The 22,855-nt window shown below is 40.0% G+C and overlaps 1 protein-coding gene across 8 annotated transcripts; it reads right to left on the reverse strand.

The window, feature by feature from the left end:
• Positions 1-1,653: 1,653 nt before the first annotated feature.
• Positions 1,654-18,637, reverse strand: LOC102228311 (NACHT, LRR and PYD domains-containing protein 12-like). Of its 8 annotated transcripts, XM_023350216.1 has the most exons (15): positions 18,403-18,637; positions 17,554-17,664; positions 16,531-16,656; positions 15,289-15,414; positions 13,166-13,291; positions 10,798-10,876; positions 10,415-10,643; positions 8,360-10,274; positions 7,980-8,153; positions 7,594-7,767; positions 6,656-6,829; positions 6,261-6,434; positions 5,903-6,076; positions 4,527-4,573; positions 1,654-3,263 (listed from the first exon to the last, which is right to left on the reverse strand). In XM_023350216.1, the coding sequence occupies exons 2-15, from the start codon at positions 17,613-17,615 to the stop codon at positions 2,746-2,748; spliced, it is 4,098 nt and encodes a 1,365-aa protein (XP_023205984.1). In that variant the 5' UTR covers positions 17,616-17,664; positions 18,403-18,637; the 3' UTR covers positions 1,654-2,745. The 8 variants fall into 8 exon arrangements, with proteins under 8 accessions (XP_023205984.1, XP_023205985.1, XP_023205986.1 ...); XM_023350217.1 differs by lacking the exon at positions 15,289-15,414; XM_023350218.1 differs by lacking the exon at positions 7,594-7,767.
• Positions 18,638-22,855: the final 4,218 nt, after the last annotated feature.

A 22,855-nucleotide genomic window follows, 5' to 3' on the forward strand; every position in this document is an offset into this window, starting at 1 on the left:
AAATGTAAAAGTAATAAAAACTTTTTTTTTTTTTTTAATCAGTCATAAGATCTGAAGAACAAGAATGTTTTCAGTTCTATTTTGAAAGACTTGGAGGTAAACAAGCCTCGGTTTGCCTGCTGAATCTGCGCCCAGCTGTCTAAAAGATTTCATGGTCTTTATTGCCTTTTTCCCTTATGAAATGAGATCATTGTTTGAAAACAGCTTCCTGTATTTATGGAGGTCATCCTTATCTGATGTTAAAAGTAGGTTGGTGTTGTGAAGCATTTAAGGATGATAATAAAATGATAAAATATGTAAGACATCAAATATTATTAGCTGTTTTCCATGTGTGAATGACCTTTTAATTGTCTCATGATGGACTCTGGTCTTACAATAAACCAGAAGGATTAAAAGGTGATTTTCTTAACACCTCTAGACTAACAGAACCTCTGCTTTCATAGAAATGGCCTCACTGATGAATAAGAAGCTGGTTTCCTTTAGCTTGGTCAAACACTGTAAAGTGGTCAAACATTTTACCAGCTCGAATTAAAGAGTCTTGGCGATCACCAAGTGTCATTTGACAGGACAGCAAATTGTATTTTGCAGAAATGTCTTAACATCTTGAAAAATAAACATGTTTGATTTAACACTGTGAGTACCAGAGAAGGGTCCTATGTTAACATTGCTACCTTTGGAGCCCAGAGATGGGTCGACTGACCTGAAGGATTTTAGCTATATTTGGTTATTTTAGCTATAACCAGTTTTGCATGATTTTCCACTCCTCCTTTCTGGCCTGACGGTCAATGGCCACGTTTACAATTGAAAAAGGGATGCTAATTTGAGCCATCAGAATCGTCAGTTTGGACTCAGGTCTTTTGACCCTTTTGACCCTCTTTCAGGACTTCAGGGGAGAGGTCGAAACCCTGGTACTCCTTAACACTGCAGATAATGGAAAGGTGCATCAGACCACTTTACATGGCAGGATGAGGGCGCCATCTTGTGGACACAACCAAAAGAAACCGAGTCGGAACAAAACAGAATTCCAAAGATCTTCTAAGAAAGCAAAAATCCACCAGCAACAACTTGACCACCACCCTCTATTTTATTAAATATGCTAAAAGCAAAAGTGAATCGCATGTATACTTGCTTCAATAGTTCAGAGAAATTTGAGCGCATTAAATCTGAGCCCAACTTTAAGTCTAAAACCTTATGTCTGTTAGTAGTTCTAGAAAATGGAATAATGTTAAAGTGTTTTGTTTTTTTTCTCGTTTCCCACTTATTCTTGTTTTTTGGTGTACATTCCACTGTGTGGAATTTCCACCATTTTTCCTTTTTAGCACTTACATAATTTTATCCGTAAACGTAGCCCTGCATATTGTACCAAAAGACTTAAGTTGGATGTTCTCAATTACTTTTTTTAAAAATTAATTTTCTCCGTAATCAAATCCTCAGAGCCTTTAATGTGATGAAACTACATTTATCTAGAAACTAGTGGCTGGCTGTGCATGGTACCTTCAGAGGGACCTGACCGATATGATCCACTACTATGAGGTTACAGGTTTACAAGCCACCTTGCTATTCTAATCAAAAACAAAAAATATTAAAAGATTGGATTTCAAGTGTTCTGCTCTAAATTCGCCATTCAGATCTGGTAGTTAAAGGGATCCATGATCAGTTCTAACAATAGACTTTATTTGAGACATTTATTTTAGATATAAAAAAACAATACAGTAATAATTCTGTAGACTGTTTAGTTTCTATACATTTTAATAAAATACTGTCATACAAACGTTGGTATGTTGTTCACGCTGCAACACATTCTGGGTAAATGAAGCTACTTAGCCTGACTCCAAAAGCTCGGCCCCAGCCAAAACCGTGATGAGTAACGTATTTTAGCCTTTTTAAATTGAACCGGAGTGTGTTGAAATCAATGGGAATGTAGAACTCACAAGAGGTGATGAAGATGAGGAGAACCAAACAGAGGAAGAGGACAGAGTTGGCCGTAGGAGCTGCTGGTGTTTTGCTGCTGCTGCCTACAGCTTCATAAATGAAACTGATAAGTACTTCTATAGATCTGTGTAAGGTCCGGTGTCGGTCCGTGGTTTCACATTGAGTACTGGTGGCAGTAACAATAGCTTCACTAGCATATAAAAAAAGCTTCCAGCGATGCTCGTCTCTCATGTGTAGCCCAGCATTTTTCCCCTCACTAGCCGGCAGCAGTGGGGTTTGTGGATAAAAACTGACGACACGGCATTTGGTTTTAGCTTGTGAAGCTTGGGATGTGGTGGAACGGGAAATTTGCATCATGGATGTGCAGCCGACAAATCTGCAACAACTGAGTGATGCTATCATGTCGATATGGACCAGATTCTGTGAGGAATGTTTACAGTACCTTGCTGAATCTAAGACACAAAGGATTAAGGCACTTCTATAGGCAAAAGAAGGTCCAACCATTAAAATCTTCAAAGCCAAAGCAGCACAAACAAATTCTTGCTGCACAAACGTAGTCGAGTTGATTGGCACCGATTTTGTCTGATTTGAAGACAGTGACCTTTCATGACCTCTGGAAACACTTCTTAATATTTTTAAAATAATAGCGGTAGAATTGAACATTTTTGCCGCAAAAAAGTAGCACAAGGTAGAGGAGCCAACTTCACTCAGATCCAACCCGGTACTATCAAGGTGTACCTAATAAAGTGGCTGAGTGTAATACATCTGTTCAACAGAGAGAGAGTTTCTCTGACAGGAGGAGAGTCTTTAGACTCAACACAGAAACACTGAGGAACCAGGGAGCCAGAGTGAAAATCCAGGATGGAGAGGTTCAGTGAATTTGAATTTGAAGGTGCGGAGGTGGATCAGTGAGTCTGAGGAGACGCTGTAGAAGGACAGAATGCCAGCAGGATAGTCCACATACACTGCTACTCTGTTAGAGACTGAGGGAGAGGAGATGTTATATTGTATGTCATTGTGCCAGACAGAGAAACCACGATGATCACAGCATCTCAGAGTCCAGCACTGATTCAATTCACACACAAAGTCTCTCCAGTCTCCTCTGCTGATTCTTCTGTAACTCACTGATATATTAACACTTCCTCTCCACTCGACCTCCCAGTAACAGCGACCAGTCAGACCAGTTCTACACAGCAGCTGAGGACGATCAACTTTGTCTGGATGATCAGGATTTGACTGAAGCTCCTCCACACATGTCACCTTCCTGTTGTCTTCAGACACTTTGAGGTGTTTGACCAATGTGTTTGTGTCGATGGTGAGTTGACAGGAATCTGATGGAGAGAACAAATACAATCCAGCTGCAGTTATTGATCATTTATTCACACTGATGATGACTGCTGAATGAGCAATGTGACAGCTTTAAGATTGTTGAATGCTAGCTGCTTTGCTGCCATGAAGTTATTTACAGGAAACCACAGAAAATTTTACCTTAAAGCCCAAAAGCCCAAGGATCTGAGGAGCACTAAACTGCTTTTGTAAAAAAATGGATGTGTTTCATATGAGCATGTAAAGGAATTTTGAAAGGGGACAAATTCTTTTTGTACGTTTCACCTTCAAAATCTCTTCAGCTACATGATGGCCACCTACTCTTTGGTGGCTGTTGAAATTCATTTTGTTTGATAAATAACATACTACAATGTTAAAGTTTAATTATGGTGCTTTTATTTTCTCTTTACTTCATCATCAGCAGTCCGGTTGCAATAATCTGTTCACTCAGACGTCTTTATTTACAGAACATGCAGCAAATACAATCTGCGGCACCTTCTCTGGCTTTAGACCCAGAGCATCCAGACACACTGTAGCTGTACTGTGTCACAACAGCAGGTTGTCCTGCTGCTTAAAATTGGCATTGCTGGAGGATGGTTGGCCTCTATTATATCATTATTTTGATATGTTTTTTAATCTTCCAAATATTTGACCAGTCTTGCATCCTTCTCAGCATAGTTGTGTTGGGCGCATTTCATACTTGCAAAAGGCCTGTGAGCAACTACTTAATAACTATGTTTTGATCACGTCCACATCAGGCTGTGTGCAAATATTTGTGCCACATGCCTGTACCAATTTGTAGCCACAGCACACAGTTCTTGTTTTGGCCCAGCTTTACTCATTCATTTTTTTTTTATGGAATTGCTAAGCAGTCTAATAATGATAAAAAATCATGTTGTTATTCCATTGAACACTGATGTGTTCGGTTGTTGAGGTCGGCTGCAGGAATTTAACCATCTTTTACATTTTCTCCAGACTCTGTGTTTTGGAAGTGGAATGAACTTTATTCTGCCCTCTAAGTACTTTGGGTAAAGAGAGTCTTAAGTGCATGTTCCTTACTGATAGTGTCAGCCATTTTCTCAGATTATTTTCCACCAAATCCTTATGACCGTAGCACATTTGTAATAGTAAATCCCAACTCTTTGTCGGAGGTTTTGTTCCTCCAGATTTTAATTTTGGAGGAAACAAGACCGGTTATTGGTCATGCACTGAAAAACACACTGGATTGATTGACAGGTGAGGTCATGTCTGATGAAAAACAAACTTACACTTCCTCAGATGTGGTGCCAACCATTGGACTCCAGCATACTCCACCCTGAAAGAAGGAGGGAAGTCAGATCATCAGTGTCTTTCAGCATGCAAACATGGACATTATACGTCTCTCTTATATGCCTTTCCTCCACTGAGACAGGAACAGTCCAACATATGGACATATTCAATTGTTGTAAAATTCCAGAGAAAGACAGAAGAGTCAAGAGCAGACAGGTAGGTTGTGATGATGACGAAGATGAAAACATTTCAAACTGTGGTGGATTTAGGAAGGACAAATGGTTCTGGTGTAGCACAACTTATTTCTCCAAACAGAGAAAAATCTCAAACAGAGAGGAGAAAGGAAATCCCTCAGTAACAACCTGAAGAAACACACTGAAGCCTAAAAGAACATCAGAAAACTAAGGAAACATTTCTAGAAGCCACCAGGTGGTGCTGAATACATTTGCAATGAGACCAAGAACAAGATGTAGTATCCTGGAGTAAAGGATTGTGAAAATGTCCAAGGAGCATCTGGAACTAGGCCTCCAGCAGACAAAACAGTCCAAAGTCTTTGTTTGCATCTTCTCCTGTTCAGCTCTACATGACTGTCAGGCTGTCAATCACAATCTCGTGTGGCTGCTCATCCTCCTTCCCCTTGCTTTGTGCTGTGCTGTAGCTAGCAAAGAAATTCGTAACGATGAGTTGTTTTTCCACCATTAGCACATTTAGTAGTGAGTGAATGAGGTTGATTGACAGCACTAGGACCCTCCTCCTGGTTCTGATTGGCTGTTTTTGGCCGGGACAATGCATTACTTTAGCCAGTAATGGTACTTCAGGGAGGAAGTGGAGGAGATTGATCTTTGCACAGATTATCTGTTTCATAATAAACTGGCATGACATGGCACCAGCTTAAACAAATATGGAAAAAACATATCTTTTATTAAAGTTACATTCTGCAGCCTGATTATAAAATGCAACAACATAGCATCTTGTGAGAAGTCTGGATTGCTTCATCTATATTTTGCACGTTGCCTATGACTGTTGCTCTAAGGTGGGAGACATTTCATTAATCTAAAACTAATAGAAAAAATTTAAGCAACCAACTTGTATACTGTATGCAGATTGTTTCATGTAAAATTCACGAGCATTAAATATTGTGCAAGTATCAGTCTTGAACCAAGGAAAGCTTAAAGCCAGTTGCAGCCTGCAACTGGCTTTAAGCTTTTTTCAAACTGGAACAACAAAGCACTAAAATACAAACTAGTGGTCCCAGTGGAACCAGTCTTCTGGTAGCTTTAATCTAATTGACATATTGTTGAAATTACATTTACATCCTCATTGATGGAAGGTAATTGAGAGAACTCTGGTTTCAACAGAACTAAGAGCATTGTACCTGAGAGTTGTCAGTTTGCAGTTTGAACTCTCCAGTCCAGCATAAAGAAGCTCCATGGATGAATCCTGAACGTCATTGTGACTCAGGTCCAGTTCTGTGAGACTGTAGGACTGGGAGCTGAGGGCAGAGGTCAGAACTATACAGCTTCTCTCCGAGAGTTTACAGTAACTCAGTCTAAGGAGCCAGGGAGAAAAATCTGGAATTAAACAATCATCCATACACCCATCAAATTAAGCTAAGAAAAACAAGAATGCAGTGTTTATCATTCAAAGAGTATAAAAGTCAAAAGACAAAAGTTGTTCATTGATTGTAGGTAATGGAAAGAAATCTGGTTTCAACAGAATTGATAACATTGTACCTGAGAGTTGTCAGTTTGCAGTTTGGACTCTTCAGTCCATCTGATAGAAGCTCCACTCCTGAATCCTGAAGGTTATTGTTACTCAGGTCCAGTTCTGTGAGACTGGAGGACTGGGAGCTGAGAAGTGAGGACAGAGCTTCACAACTTATCTTTGAGAGGTTGCAGGAACTCAGTCTGAGGAGATAGGAAAAATATCTGGAATTAAAGAAGTTGTCATCCATCCATGATGGATGAAATGAAGTTGAGGAAAACAAGAAAGCAGTGGTTTGGATTCAAAAGAAGAAAATGTCAGAAAACAAAAGTTGATCAGTCTATTATTGAAATAACATTTTCATCCTCATTGATAGAAGGGCATGGTGAGAAATCTGGTTTCAAGAGAATTGAGAACATTGTACCTGAGAGTCGTCAGTTTGCAGTTTGGATGATTCAGTCCAACAAATAAAAGATTTGCTCCTGAATCCTGAAGGTTATTGTTACTCAGGTCCAGTTCTCTGAGACTGCAGGATGGGGATCTCAGGACTGAAGACAGAGCTACACAGCTTGTTTTTGAGAGTTTACAGTTACTCAGTCTGAAGAGACACAGAAAACACAAAAATCATCTATCAATCCATCATGGATGAAATGAAGTTGAGAAAAACAATAAGCAATGGTTTGCTTTCAAAGGGAGAAAATGTCAGAAAACACAACTTGATCAAACCATTATTGAAATTTACACACAAATCTAATTAGTTCACCTTACTTAAAAAATGTTATGCAAACTCATTGTCTGAAAAAATTAAGCAAAGTAATCTTAAGATTAGTGCATAAATAAACCTAATTTATTTTAAGTAAACAGTACTAAATCAAGTAGTACAATTAAAGAAAAATATGTTCATGTAACTTAAACAAACCAATTTCCTTGAGTCTTTGTCCTACCTCTCTTGTTTCTTCTTTTTAAAATGTTTTATTGACTCTAGTGGTCTTTGAGAGTGGTCAGACAGGAAATTGGGTGATGAGAGAGGAGGAAGACATGTGTCAAGGGTCATCAGGCTGGGAATCAAACCCGTGACAGCCAAGTTGAGGAATAAGGCCTCCATACATGTGCTGAGCTTTACCTTGAGTCACCTCAGCACTGCTTGATCCCACTCCATACAATTAACAAATATTTGAAATACATAATTTATACAAAAAAATATACAGTCTGATAAAATAAACAATATTCACCTCGACCATCAGTGTCATTACTGATTTAATTGAAAACTATTTTCAATTAAATGCAATTTTTCATTTACAGTGTACATCCTCATTGATGGAAGGTAATGGAGAGAAATCTGGTTTCAACAGAATTGAGTACCTGAGAGTTGTCAGTTTGCAGTTTGAACTCTCCAGTCCAGCATAAAGAAGCTCCACTCCTGAATCCTGGAGGTCATTGTGACTCAGGTCCAGTTCTGTGAGACTGCTGGACTGGGAGCTGAGGGCAGAGGTCAGAGCTTCACAGCTTCTCTCCGAGAGTTTACAGTAACTCAGTCTGAGGAGACAGGGAGAAAAATCTGGAATTAAATAATCATCCATACACGCATCACATTAAGCTAAGAAAAACAAGAATGCAGTGGTTTGCATTCAAAGAGTATAAAGAACAAAAGACAAAAGTTGATTAATCTATTGAAATAGCATTTACATCATCATTGATTGTAGGTAATGGAAAGAGATCTGGTTTCAACAGAATTGATAACATTGTACCTGAGAGTTGTCAGTTTGCAGTTTGGACTCTTCAGTCCATCTGATAGAAGCTCCACACCTGAATCCTGAAGGTTATTTTTACTCAGGTCCAGTTCTTTGAGACTGCAGAACTGGGAGCTGAGGGCTGAGGACAGAGCCTCACAGCTTCTCTTTGAGAGGTTACAGTAACTCAGTCTGAGAAGACAGGGAGAAAAATCTGGAATGAGGCAATTATTCAAAAATAATTTTCTTTTCAGTCCCCAATATTCTTCCTGGAAATATTGATGGAGGTTTTGTTTTGAACTTTTTCAGTATAAAAATCTGACACTATTAATATGCATCTACTCATTAGCATATTTATCATGATTAAAAGTAAAAGCAATTACAATCTGTGTCCTTACAGAGCTTTGTTGGAGGCTTTAACCACTGGCAGCAACCTTAGAAGAACATTCTCTGAGGCAGCGTATTTCTTCAGGTCAAACACATCCAGCTCGTTTTCTGATGATACGAAGATGAAACCCAGAGCTGACCAATGAGCAGGAGACAGTTTACCTGTGGAGAGACTTCCTGAACTCAGAGCCTGTTGGATCTCCTCCACTAGAGAACGATCATTGAGCTCATTCAGACAGTGGAAGAGGTTGATGCTTTTCTCTGCAGATACAATCTCACTGATCTTCCACTTGATGTACTTTATTGTATCCTGATTGGTCTGTGAGCTACTTTCTGTCTGTGTCACCAGTCCTTGTAGAAGTTTCTGATTGGTCTGCAGTGAAAGTCCCAGGAGGAAGCGGAGGAACAAGTCCAGGTGTCCATTAGTACACCGTAAGGCCTGGTCAACAGCTCTCTGATAGAGATCCTGTACGTTTAGCTCCTCCCAAAATGAAGGGTGGTCAAATGTTGTTAGCGGTTCTTCAACTGAAGGCATGTTTGATGTTGGGATTTCTTTCATTGGGAAGACCCCCAGGTGTTGATTTGGTGTATAAAATAATGAAGACCTCTTACATTTTTTTGTTTCATCTTCGTTTCTTGTTCTTTGTTTTTTGACACTAGAGTTGATGAAGGTCAGATGAACATGAAGAGCAGCCAGAAACTCCTGAACACTCAGATGGACGAAGCAGAACACCTTGTCCTGGTACAGCCCTCTCTCCTCCCTAAAGATCTGGGTGAACACTCCCGAGAACACCGAGGCTGCTCTGATATCGATGCCACACTCTGTCAAGTCTGATTCATAGAAGATCAGGTTTCCTTTTTGCAGCTGATCATAAGCCAGTTTTCCCAGAGATTCAATCATCTTCCTGCTCTCTGGACTCCAGTGTGGATCTGTTTCAGCTCCTTCATCATACTTGACCTTCTTCACTTTGGTCTGAACTACCAGGAAGTGGATGTACATCTCAGTCAGGGTAATGGGGAGCTCTCCTCTCTCTCTGGTCTCCAATAGATCCTCCAGAACTGTAGCAGTGATCCAGCAGAAGACTGGGATGTGGCACATGATGTTGAGGCTTCGTGATGTCTTCATGTGGGAGATTATCCTGCTGGCCTGCTGCTCATCTCTGAATCTCTTCCTGAAGTACTCCTCCTTCTGTGGGTCAGTGAACCCTCTGACCTCCGTCACCATACCAACACACTGAGGAGGGATCTGATTGGCTGCTGCAGGTCGTGTGGTTATCCAGAGGAGAGCAGAGGGAAGCAGTTTGCCCCTGATGAGGTTTGTCAGCAGAACATCCACTGAGCTGGACTCTGTAGCATCAGTCAGGATCTCCTTGTTGTGGAAGTCCAGTGGAAGTCGACTCTCATCCAGACCATCAAATATGAAGAGAACCTGGAAGTGTTCAAAGCTGCAGATTTTTTTGGTTTCAGTAAAAAAGTGATGGACAAGTTCCACCAAGCTGAACTTTTTATCTTTCAGCACATTCAGCTCCCTGAACGTGAATGGAAATATGAAATGGATGTTCTGGTGGGCTTTGCCTTCAGCCCAGTCCAGAGTGAACTTCTGTGTTAAGACTGTTTTTCCAATGCCAGCCACTCCCTTTGTCATCACCGTTCTGATTGGTTGATCTCTTCCAGGTGGGATTTTAAAGATGTCTTCTTGCCTGATTGTTATTTCTGGTCCATGTGGTTTCCTGGATGTTGTTTCAATCTGTCTGACCTCATGTTCATCATTGACCTCTCCAGTCCCTCCCTCTGTGATGTAGAGCTCTGTGTAGATTTGGTTCAGAAGGGTTGGACTTCCTGCTTTAGCAATGCCCTCAAACACACACTGGAACTTCTTCTTCAGACCAGATTTAAGTTGATGTTGACAAATTGCAGAAAGACGTTCTAAATTAACACAAAACATAAAATCAGGAAGGAAACAAAATCATCGTTTGAAGACGATTTGAATAAATGTAATTTCATCTCTTCAGACATCAATAAATGTGTGATTTATCCATCAAGTCAAATCTTTGTAGAAATCTTACTGCTCTGCAGACGGTCAGCCAGCTCCTCTTGCTTCATATTCCTCAGGAAGTTCAGTGTGATCTTCATCACTGCCAATCTGCTGCTCCTCCTCTGCTCTTCATCCTCACCTTCCAACACCTCATCATCATCTCTCTGACTCTTTGAGCATTCTGGGTCATCTGGGCTCAGAACCTTCTGGATCTTCTTCAGCTCGTTCTTCACAAAAGTGACAATGTTCTCCTCCAGCAGCTGGAACAGAATAATATATGAAGGACACATCAGACTGAAATCATGGAGCCAAACATCAGATCCATGCTGGTCAGACTGGCAGTCCTCTGGTCTACAAAGTCCAACATGGACTGAAAAGAATCCATAGAAAAGTAATTTTTGTACATTTACAGACCATAAATACGGAGTCCAGCTGTGTTTGGTGCTGCTGGGCAGATGGACCACTGGGAACCTCTGAGCTCTGCCAGTCCACTCTGTGGAAGAATCAGGAATACGTTTTCACAAAAAACTGCTGTGAAAACTGCTGGAAGAGCGTCACAATAACAATCTTCAAAACTGAAAAGCTGAGCATCACATGAACACAATTCATATAAGTTAAAAAGAAGATGAAATAAAAGGATGCACACAAATAACATCAGAATCACACATTACAGTTTGGTTGAGTTCTAGTACATCAATAATCACATGGCGAGACTTTCCTTTCCTGCTGAACTCATTTTACATTGATTAACAGAGTTACAACAGGTAGATCCAGCTCACTACTCTATAGTGGAGGTCCAGAAGATTTTTTTTATTATTTTACTTTTTAACTAATTCACCAATTAGTGTAAGTAAGACAAGCATTACAGACTAACATATACACGTATTGACAAGCCCGGATTTTAGCATGTGCTTACCAGCGCTTCGGGTCCCCCGAAAGATGCCTTGTATTTTTGTGAATGAGTAAGGTTCATTTTATCACTGCGTAAGAGGATTTTGGTGGTGTTGTTGAAAAAATGTCTGATTTGTTCTGGCAAACGGCTTGATTATTATTGGTCCAAGTTGGACTCTTCTTACACATTGGACGGAGTATCAGGGAGGGATTTCTCAAGATGGCGGACAACAGAATGTACGACAGCGCAGCGCAGGAACGAAAGAAAAAGAAGAGCGCTACCGAGAGGTGATGAAGAAAATATCCAAGCTAACAGAGTTTTTTAAAACTCATATTGGACATGGAACAAAACCATCGTCCCTCTTTGCTTCTCAAGATAATTTGTTTTTGTTTTAAACTTTTTTTCGGGGCGGGGGGAATCCAAAAGTTTTGATCACAACTCTTTTTGTTTGACATGATTTTGGTTGAATATTACTTTCTTTGTTTGACATGATTTACTTTTTGATTGAATAATTGTGAAACAAATGCAACTCCATAAAGAAGCAGGGAATATGGATGTTAATTGTAAAGCATCGGAACATCTTTACAAACATCAGGAACGATTTTTCTCCAGATTGATTTTTGAAAGCCAGCTCGCAAGCGGTGAGTACATCCTAACACATGATGGGTTCTCCTCCATCCACGGCTTCTGTTTTGTATTTTAAACGATGCTAAAAGTCAGTGAACCTTTGAAACGGGTTTCCGTGAGTGGAAAAAAGCAACAGAACTATTCAAAGAGAAAGAAAACAGCTAAAGTCACAGAAAAGTAATGTGACTGCTCTGCTTGCTAGTGCTATATGTGAAGCTAAAAAAATTTTAGCTTCTAGCTAGCAGCAGCGGGAGGAACTGTCCTAATCATATGGCGAAGGGCTGACTGTACAAATTAGCTGGAGTGCGTCCTGCCCTGCCCTGATACGCAGCTAAAATTCAGTCATCACGAATAAAAGTTTTGACCAGGTTTGTCTCTCAGAGGGGAAATAACCTGACTGTCTGAACTTGGTAAGGAAATAAACCTGATAATTACAGAGAAAGAGGAAGGGAGACAGATAAAGATAGAAATGAAGAAGGATAAATAAATACTGTACATAGAGGATGGATAGAGAACATTGTCAAATTTTTCTTCCTTAGGAAAGCTCTGTTGAATAGACATACTCAACATGTTCCAAGTATTTCTTTAATAACTATTTTGTTTCTAGTAATGTTCTTTACATTCACTAAAGGTGCACCGGTAGCAATTTTCTGGCCGATCGCCGATCTTTAAAAATCTGACTCGCTGAAATCTTTTTGTGCGTGTGTGTGCAAAATATAGCAAAAAAGTTGGCAATCATGGAGTGACTATTGTAAACCTTGCATGGAGAGATGAGCTGGTGGTTGGGACTGACCATCAGCCTCCCTCATGGTGGACAGTGGCTGATTTTTGTGACCTTGTAAGTAAATAAGGTGTGTGGATAGGATCGGTTCCACAAGTAAGTCACGGCCAAGCGCCGACCACCCAAAGGGAAGGAAATCAGGGATATATATATATATATGTAACTGTATGACGATTATTAAGTAGGGTCTGCACCTTGGCTCAAGCCCAGGGGTCCACACCCTCCTAAGTCCAGCCCTGCATATTGATTTACAAAATATCAAATAACCAATGGATTGGAACGTGACGTCACTGCTGTAGACGTACTCTGCGGCGAAGGATATGAAGGGATATGAGCGCCATCTTTAGGGGCCATAAAATAAAAAGTATACGGCAGAACAATAATTAAATAAATAATGAATAACTACAGAACATGTTTTGTTATCTTAACTCACCGGTAGACTGACTCAGTTATCACTGTTACAGCAGGAAGATCCAGCTCACCTCTCTGATGATGAAGGTCCAGAAGATTTAAAGTCAATAAGAATATCCTTTGACATGTCGCTCTTAAAGGACACACAGCTGGGTTCTGGTTCTGGATCATGGGTTCGCTTCAGTCTTTTAGGAATTCTGACAAAAAAATTCTCATTAAAACACATTTGAATGGAGTGGAGTTTTGCTTTATATACAGTACAGACCAAAGGTTTGGACACACCTTCTCATTGAAGAAGGTGTGTCCAAAGGTGTGACCAAAAGTTTGGACACACCTCCTCATTGAATTCAATGAGAAGATGTGTCCAAACTTTTGGTCTGTACTGTATATATACAGTATATATACTGCTCAAAAAAATAAAGGGAACACTTAAACAACACAATATAACTCCAAGTAAATCAAACTTCTGTGAAATCAAACTGTCCACTTAGGAAGCAACACTGATTGACAATCAATTTCACCTGCTGTTGTGCAAATGGAATAGACAACAGGTGGAAATTATTGGCAATTAGCAAGACACACTCAATAAAGGAGTGGTTCTGCAGTTGGGACCACAGACCACTTCTCAGTACCTATGCTGTCTGGCTGATGTTTTGGTCAGTTTTGAATGTTGGTGGTGCTTTCACACTCGTGGTAGCATGAGACGGACTCCACAACCCACACAAGTGGCTCAGGTAGTGCAGCTCATCCAGGATGGCACATCAATGCGAGCTGTGGCAAAAAGGTTTGCTATGTCTGTCAGCGTAGTGTCCAGAGGCTGGAGACGCTACCAGGAGACAGGCCAGTACACCAGGAGACGTGGAGGAGGCCGTAGGAGGGCAACAACCCAGCAGCAGGACCGCTACCTCCGCCTTTGTGCAAGAAGGAACAGGAGGAGCACTGCCAGAGCCCTGCAAAATGACCTCCAGCAGGCCACAAATGTGCATGTGTCTGCACAAACGGTTAGAAACCGACTCCATGAGGATGGTATGAGGGCCCGACGTCCACAGATGGGGGTTGTGCTCACAGCCCAACACCATGCAGGACGCTTAGCATTTGCCAGAGAACACCAGGATTGACAAATTCGCCACTGGCGCCTTGTGCTCTTCACAGATGAAAGCAGGTTCACACTGAGCACATGTGACAGACGTAACAGAGTCTGGAGACGCCGTGGAGAGTGGTCTGCTGCCTGCAACATCCTTCAGCATGACCGGTTTGGCAGTGGGTCAGTAATGGTGTGGGGTGGCATTTCTTTGGAGGGCTGCACAGCCCTCCATGTGCTCACCAGAGGTAGCCTGACTGCCATTAGGTCCTCAGACCCCTTGTGAGACCATATGCTGGTGCGGTTGGCCCTGGGTTCCTCCTAATGCAGGACAATGCTAGACCTCATGTGGCTGGAGTGTGTCAGCAGTTCCTGCAAGATGAAGGCATTGAAGCTATGGACTGGCCAGCCCGTTCCCCAGACCTGAATCCGATTGAGCACATCTGGGACATCATGTATCGCTCCATCCACCAACGTCACGTTGCACCACAGACTGTCCAGGAGTTGGCGGATGCTTTAGTCCAGGTCTGGGAGGAGATCCCTCAGGAGACCATCCGCCACCTCATCAGGAGCATGCCCAGGCATTGTAGGGAGGTCATACAGGCACGTGGAGGCCACACACAATACTGAGCCTCATTTTGACTTGTTTTAAGGACATTACATTAAAGTTGGATCAGCCTGTAGTGTTATTTCACTTTAATTTTGTGTGTGGCTCCAAATCCAGGCCTCCATTGGTTAATAAATTTGATTTCCATTTATGATTTTTGTGTGATTTTGTTGTCAGCACATTCAACTTTGTACAGAACAAAGTATTCAATGAGAATATTTCGTTCATTCAGATCTAGGATGTGTTATTTGAGTGTTCCCTTTATTTTTTTGAGCAGTGTATATATCCACCGTGCTTGCTCTGCTAGCACAACTCGGTGTTCTTTCCTACTATTCTTTCCTCTTTCACTGCTGTGGTTCTGGGGAGTATCCAATACACAACGCTTCACATAGAAACATGGAAATGTGGAGAAAAAAAGCTGAGCTAAGTAAATATTTAGAAAACATTAATAAAAACATTTCAGACTGACTCAGTTATCACTGTTACAGCAGGAAGATCCAGCTCACCTCTCTGATGATGAAGGTCCAGAAGATTTAAAGTCAATAAGAATATCCTTTGACATGTCGCTCATAAAGGACACACAGCTGGGTTCTGGTTCTGGGTCATGGGTTCGCTTCAGTCTTTTAGGAATCCTGACAAAAAAGTTCTCATTAAAACACATTTTAATAGAGTGGAGTTTTGCTTTAAAGATGGTTTTCTCCATGACTATAAATTCAAGTGTTGTGAAGCAAAAGAAAGAGACATTTCACAAGTATTCTAAATAATTCTAAAATTACGGTAAGTCTAAAAACACTATGTAATGCTGACCACATTTAGAATCAGCCTATGGCATAAATTATCTAAATAAGGCCCCCAGACCTTCAGGGGCCCCATAAATGTTAACAGGTTAACACAGAGTACAGACATAGAAAGCTAACATTTGTTTACTGACAATGTCAGTGCTGTTAAATTTCATTCAATGATTTCAGCATAGATAAATTAAAAGATTTTAAATTATTTAGCATCTAAACAATACTGGCAAGGATACATACAACTCATACAACTTTGGACTGGCCCTGAATGAGCTACATCTGCTGCGCTGAGCATTTCTCTGCTGGATACAGAGGGACAGACGGGGAGATTTCATTTATGTGGTTTTAGCAGCTCTTTCATTTCGTGTCTGTTGAGTTTTTAATAAGCGCCACAGAAACTGAGTTGGTTGCCTTATGGGATGAGCTTTGCTGATCTCCTGCGTGTGGCCACACGCAGCGACTCTGCCTGACTGTAAGTAGACAAGCATTTGCTATGGCACAGTTTGATGCATCATGATGCTGCAAAAAGAAATAAATACATACATAAAAAAATAAAAAAGATAAAACCAGTGTGCTGCGTGACTACGAGGCGAGCGTGAAACACCGGTCCACTAACACACCAGCCAACCGGGAATACATACTTCAACTTTTACGTGCAAGATGTACAGTAAGTGCACATGCTGCATAGAATTCTTTGTTCACAAAGATGCATCATTCTAACTGCATGCTCAACGCACACCTCGAACAGCACCACTGGTTATACTTGCGGTTCACACTGAGATGTGCTAGCAGAGCAAGCACAGTGGCTTTTAACTTGATGAAAAACACAAGGTTAACATAACTGAACATGGAAATGCGGAGAAGAAAAGCTGCGCCAAGTAAATATTTAGAAAACATTAATAAAAACATTTCAGACTGACTCAGTTATCACTGTTACAGCAGGAAGATCCAGCTCACCTCTCTGATGATGAAGGTCCAGAAGATTTAAAGTCAATAAGAATATCCTTTGACATGTCGCTCTTAAAGGACACACAGCTGGGTTCTGGTTCTGGGTCATGGGTTCGCTTCAGTCTTTTAGGAATTCTGACAAAAATAAAGTTCTTATTAAAAACACAATTAATGGAATTTTACTTTAAATATAATTTTCTATATGACTATCAAAATAGTCAAATAGAACTATGACGTTCTATAAAGTTCGTCATAGTTCACATACACATCATCTTTCACACACTTTCTCCTGACTCTTTATAAATTAGGAGAGCTGTGAAACAACAGAAAACAAAAGTTCACAAATATTCTAAATAATTCCTAACAGAACCAGACAAATGTAGTCCCACTGAAATAGAGAATAAGTATTAGATATTTTCCATATCAATACTTTTAATCTTGGTAACAAAAACATTGACATTACAGTCCTAGTTTTCAATTCCCAAAAAAAAAACAGTCTTGTTAAGTTAAGGATCAGATTTACTCAGAAATAAAGCTGAATTCAAACACAAAGTGTACCATCTTACAATTTTGCAAAAAGTGAAACTCAAATCCTTTTCAGAAATTGGTGGTTTTATGTCACAAGACATTTCGCAAGTCTTCTAAATAATTCCTCAGAACCAATCACATGCAACTCCCCTCATCCCAAAAAGAGCAATTATTTTTAGGAAGCTTGTTCTCCGGTTTAATTAGGAGCTGGATACTTTTAAGCACATTACAAAGAAAAATGGAGAGAAAATTCCACATTTCTCAGCATTGACAGAGGAAGATAAGAATAATCTAAGGATTCTTTTTTAGTACAGATGCCAGGTTTACTTACAGTTACAGACCCTTAATTTCTCTCACATTGCAGCATTAATGACTTTATGGGATTCTTTATAAATAAAATGCTCAGTTTTTATGAAGCACAAAAGAGGAGCAAAGGCTTCATTATCTCATCTTTTTCAGAGTGAACGATGAGTGAAAGTAGCTCTGCATAGTTAGGGATCTCACCTCTGACCTCTGGTGGTTTCAGATGGAGGGACTTCCTCCTCTCCTTCCTCACACTGATCCATGCTGCTAAATTCACATACACATCATCTCTCACACACTTCCTACCTTCACCTGTAGAGGAAACACAAATCATTCATCTGCACATCAGCTCTGATCATCCTTTAGTTTACATCATTAGTTTTAGAAACAAAATGAACAGCTGTTCCTCCTCTGATTGGCTCTTCAGTGTCAACTGAATTCAGACATCAGCTGCTGCACTTCTACTAAAAATCCACTAGATGGAGGAACTGAGCAACATTACCATTCTCTGACGCGCTGATTCAGTTTAAATTCACAAAAGAAACTTTTTTATTTCTCCATCATCAAAGGCTACAAGTGGATTGTCTGAATCATCAAAGATGATGATCAATTTAATAATCTGACTGCACCAAACTTTTAACCTTAATGCTATTTTAATTTGTAATAAAGGACGCAGTAGGAAGGGGCTTCCGACTTCAGGAAATGAAAACGTGACGCCTTTATTAGTTCAGTGAAGAAAACAAAGAAACGTCAGGTCTTTAATTCCACTTCATCACTAATCTAATCTAATCTAATAATCATGTAGGTTTTGTCTTCAAACAGCAGAGATGAAAAATTGTTTGTTGTCAACATCAGAGAGCAGAAAAACACAGGAAAGTTCCTAAAGACAAAGTTAAAGTAGGAACAATATTCAAACTTACAGTTTGTTCAAACGGCCTATGGTGTTGAAAAAAAAAAGCATCTGAACATCACAGACAGAGAACCAACAGAACCGAAGAACCGGACAAGATTCCACCTTTTTTTCTTTCACTTTCTAATTTGACGTGTTACCTTGATAAGTCCAGAACAGGCTGGTGTCTATTTCGACTCGTTTGCTGGTAACAAGCTCATAGGCTCTGCTGGCGGCAAAACAAGGATGAGGCAGATGAAGAACTTGTCGAACTTTATTTCCCTTCTTGGCAAAAACGAGACAACACAACCACTCCACCGCTCGAGCCTCTAACAGCTAACACACTCTTCTTCTTCTTCTCCGTGCTACTCCTGATTGCTCTCTGCCCAAAGTACACCTCGCTGCAGCAAACAGAATGGGGCGGGGTCAAGGGCGGACACTAAATCCCCGCCCCTTCTTCTTCTTCTTGTTGATTTTACTGGTGGTTGGTGTAACAGGTGGCACCACTAGGTGTCTCACTCTTCACAGCCTGGGCCTCCACAAAAGGGAAGCTGGAAGGGTTGTTATGATACAAAAGCTTAAGGTTATGGTAAGCATTTGTTTCATTTATTTTACTTCATTAAGCTGCTGTACTACATCATGTTTCACGTTTACATGACAGGCAACTTGCAAACATATTTGTAAATGGCTTTAGTTTACAGTTCTAACTCTCTGTGAAGAAAGTCATTGCTTGGCGTCAACCATGTGAACCAGAACAAAATACGTTTTTGTGGGTTATTTTGTCCCTATACTTTAAAATATTTTAGTTTAATAACACTTTTTTTTATCAAACCATGCTAAATAGACCATGGTCGCACGTGGGACTGAAGCTCCGTGTGTCTATGGTGTAATATTACTGTATATTCAGCTGCGCAGTTGGATGTACACGTTTTGTCTGGGCTTCAATTGGTAAAGATGTCAAAAAATGCACAAAAAAAGAGTTTGCGGTGATCTGTAATTGTAAATGTGTTTAATTTCAATAAAAACCTGTTTCTCCAGTGTCATTCTTACCAACACTTCTGTATTTTAAATATTTTTTAAAAGAATATTTTGATGCAGAGTTTTAATTCACCCTTTATGAGCTCCCACATTTAATCAAATATAATCAAATAAATTATATTTGATTAAATAATTTAGTGCATCATTATATGGAATTTTATGATTAGGGAATTTAGTAAATAAACGTGCCACCTACCAATGTGAAATGAGTAGAATATTCTGATGAAAGGTTCTGGTGCATCAACAGAACCAGTAGGATTTTCTGATGAAGGGTTTTTAGTGCATCAATATGTGCTACCTCTGTATTTCATGAAATGTAGGAAATTCAAATACTGTAAAGGAATTTGGCGCAACAAAATATGCTACCCAAGTATTTTTAAAAAGTTGGGTAAGGATTTAGTGCAACAACAAATGCTACCCCTATATTTTCTAAAGTTAGATGAAGAGATTTGAAGCAACAGAATGTGCTACCCTGTATACAAGTGATTTGCTGATTAAGGATTTCAGTACATGTACGATACTGCTACATTTTCTAAAGGAAGGATATTGTAATAAAAGGATTAGTGCATACATCTGCGATAGCTTTTCATTTTAAACGGGTAGGATATTCTGATGAAGTGATATTCTTATGGTTTCATCGTGTATAGAAATTGCCAAAATGCTATGCTAAGCATAACGCCCAAGCTTCCACAGTCCCGTCACTCAAAGAATGTTATCCGATGATAATATTTAACATTAACACAACCTGCTATAGTTTTCAGTTTGTAAACATGACAACAGTTTTAGACGGGTAGCACCAACAGATGGACATATCTATCTACCTGTGCTACAGTAGGAAAATCTGAGCAATTAACCTGTAGTAGTTTGTTTTTACACTTTGGATGGAGGAGTACCCAAGAAGATCCTATGCATGCAAGCTCTATGCGTAGACCACCTGCTAGGATTTAAATCCAGGACCTTGTTGTTGCAAAGCAACAGCACTAACAACTAAATATGGAGTAAGAGTTTTAAACTATGCTCAAGTTAGTTATTTATTTTATATAAAACAGAGCTTTCTGGAAATGTAAAAAATTTTCACTACACTTTCATCATTTTTGCTTTGATGAAAATGACTGGCATCCAGCAGGTGGCACAATTGCACCAAAGTTCCCTTAAAAGGGAGTTTTTCTTACACTCTCTTTACATCATATACTCAGTTCAGCAACACTTATTATAATGAATAAATAATTATAATTCTGATACCATTGAGTCAAATAAAGCTGATTCTTCACACACAGACATAACTGGAGGTTTCACATTATATAAAAACACATACATTGACTTTTTTATATATTTTAGACTTTTTTCTTGTATATCTTCCTGTTAAACATATAAGAAAGTAAAAAGTAAAATATATGATAAACCATACTAATAGAATTAATGCCAGGCTCAGAATGAAACAAAAAACAAGAATGATCAGATGTTTCTGGACTGAACACAGGAAATGACTTGTTGAATCTCTTTAACACTGAAAGGTCAAAACCTAAAGTCCCTGTCAGATTACCAAGACTGTCACATTTCCTCACACACTGCATCCCACTGCCTATGTCCCCTTTCTGTTCAGGTGACGTATAATCCTACTAGTCAGCACATTTCCTGTTTATATTCCAAAATAAAGCTGCAGTCACCTTGCTGCTGCCTCAGTGAGGGACGATTGCAGGGAAGTTGCTTCATTTTCTGTCAACGCCGCAACCACAAGGCAATCAGCCTGATAGCAAAACTGAAACTTTGCTTTGTTTGTATTTTTTCAACTTCTGATCCAGCATTCACTGCTCTGTCAATAACAGCAAGGCGTCGTGTATAGAATGTACACGACGCCATGTTCTGAAAAGTCACGCTAACCCCACACCATCACCAAGCCAGCACATTGTTTGATTGTTGCTACATTGTTCTTTTTTCTGAAATGTTGGCTGATGTCATCATCCAAGGTGATGACATCAGCCTCAGTAGCCACAGAGTATTTTTCCTGTAGCCTTGAAAAAGCCAAGACATTTTTGGCAAATATGAGACAAACATTTGTGTTATTTTTGTTCAGCTGTGGCTCTCAGCTTGGAACCTTTTCAAAGATAGAATTTTTTATCCAATCTTTCATTCTGACAGTTCAATTATGAAAACCGACATTTTGTGGCCTCCTGGATGATTCCTTGGAATATTTTTGGTAGGTCGTGCAACTCGGCCAGCCTGTACCCAACTTTCACCTAATGACACTTCCTCTACTTCCATTGCCAAACCACAACCATGGGCGGACTACAATCTATAACAGCACAGAAAATTAATGTCATTGTTCACAATTTCTCCTTCTGTTCGCTGATTGGCCCGGTTGAAATTCTACAGCAGAAATCCAGGTGAATGGGAGAAATCCCAGGCGACCCACTGAATCGTCATGAGAATCTATCAGAATTGCATAAGTAGGCAATAAATACACTAATTTCCAGACTAATAGATACTGACTGTGGTTCTCATGTGTTCTTAAATTGGGACATGACGTGTTGCTTTGTGTAATTGTCAACCCGGCTACATGTTGTCATACAGGTTCTCTCAAAGCAGTCTCTTGATTCTACAGGTCGGACAGTGATCAGAACTGGATGTGGAATTAGTGAAATATGACTCAGCTTTCAAAAAATGTGGATAATCCTCTAGACTATAGAGGATTATCGGTAGCTTTAGCTTTACTCCATTAATATTTTTTGAATACTGGACGTTTTTAATTCAGGTGATCTTGGGCTATTTTTTTTTTTCTTAATGATCCAACACATTCAATCATAACAATGTGATCAACTTATTAAAAGATGCCTAATTCAACAACCCAGACAGGTTGCAAAGGGTATAAGCTTTGGTTACTATATGCAGGGAATTTAATCTCTTTACTTGAATGTTTGTTGGACTTGTAACTGTTGGACTTCTATTGACTTTTGTCCACATAAGGAACTTTTTAAAGATGATTTTCCCGCATTCATCCTCAAGAGGGCGCACACCCCTTTCATACATGCACACACAACAGCTCCAGATTCAAGTAGAATACTTGGGTTTTCCTTCCTGTCACATGAAAGCTGACTCACTTTGAGGTTGGTCAGTGAAAGTGAATCATGGCTGAAATAATCTGTCATTGTTTGTATTTGTGTGTGTGGTGAAGGGGATACGGGGAGGTGTGTGTGTCGTGATATTAATCTCTGTCCACTGGAGCACAGCCAAAGTGAGCAAAGGCTTTCAGTGCAGATTAGATAGCATTATGAATTTAACAGGACGCAGCGATCTCGATGCTGACTCGCAGTGAGACGGTCAGATGGACGGACGTTCCCACCCAGACGGTGAAAGGGTCACAGAGTTCACATGCTCCTTGAACCTACATGGAGTTTAATCTGCTGATGGATTGTACAGCTGGCTGTCTGATGGCTACCTGTATTTGCCGGCGTCACTGTGCTGTGTCAGAGAACATTCATCTGAGAAAACACTAAACTACTATAACCTTACTTTATTCTAGCTGGTCCCTTCGACGATACGTTGGATTTGACCAATGGAATATAGAGGATGGCACAG

Source organism: Xiphophorus maculatus, chromosome 17, assembly GCF_002775205.1.
Source record: "Xiphophorus maculatus strain JP 163 A chromosome 17, X_maculatus-5.0-male, whole genome shotgun sequence".
Taxonomy (NCBI): Eukaryota; Metazoa; Chordata; class Actinopteri; order Cyprinodontiformes; family Poeciliidae; genus Xiphophorus; species Xiphophorus maculatus.

Bases quoted from the DNA above. Each gene is read 5' to 3' on its own strand.
- LOC102228311 (XM_023350216.1), bottom strand. From the start codon at position 17,615: ATGGATCAGTGTGAGGAAGGAGAGGAGGAAGTCCCTCCATCTGAAACC. The intron at 6,435-6,655 runs GTACAATGTTCT...CTATCTCCTCAG, and splicing joins TGCAAACTGACGACTCTCAG to ACTGAGTTCCTGCAACCTCT. The intron at 3,264-4,526 runs GTAAGTTTGTTT...TCTCTCCATCAG, and splicing joins GGCACCACATCTGAGGAAGT to ATTCCTGTCAACTCACCATC.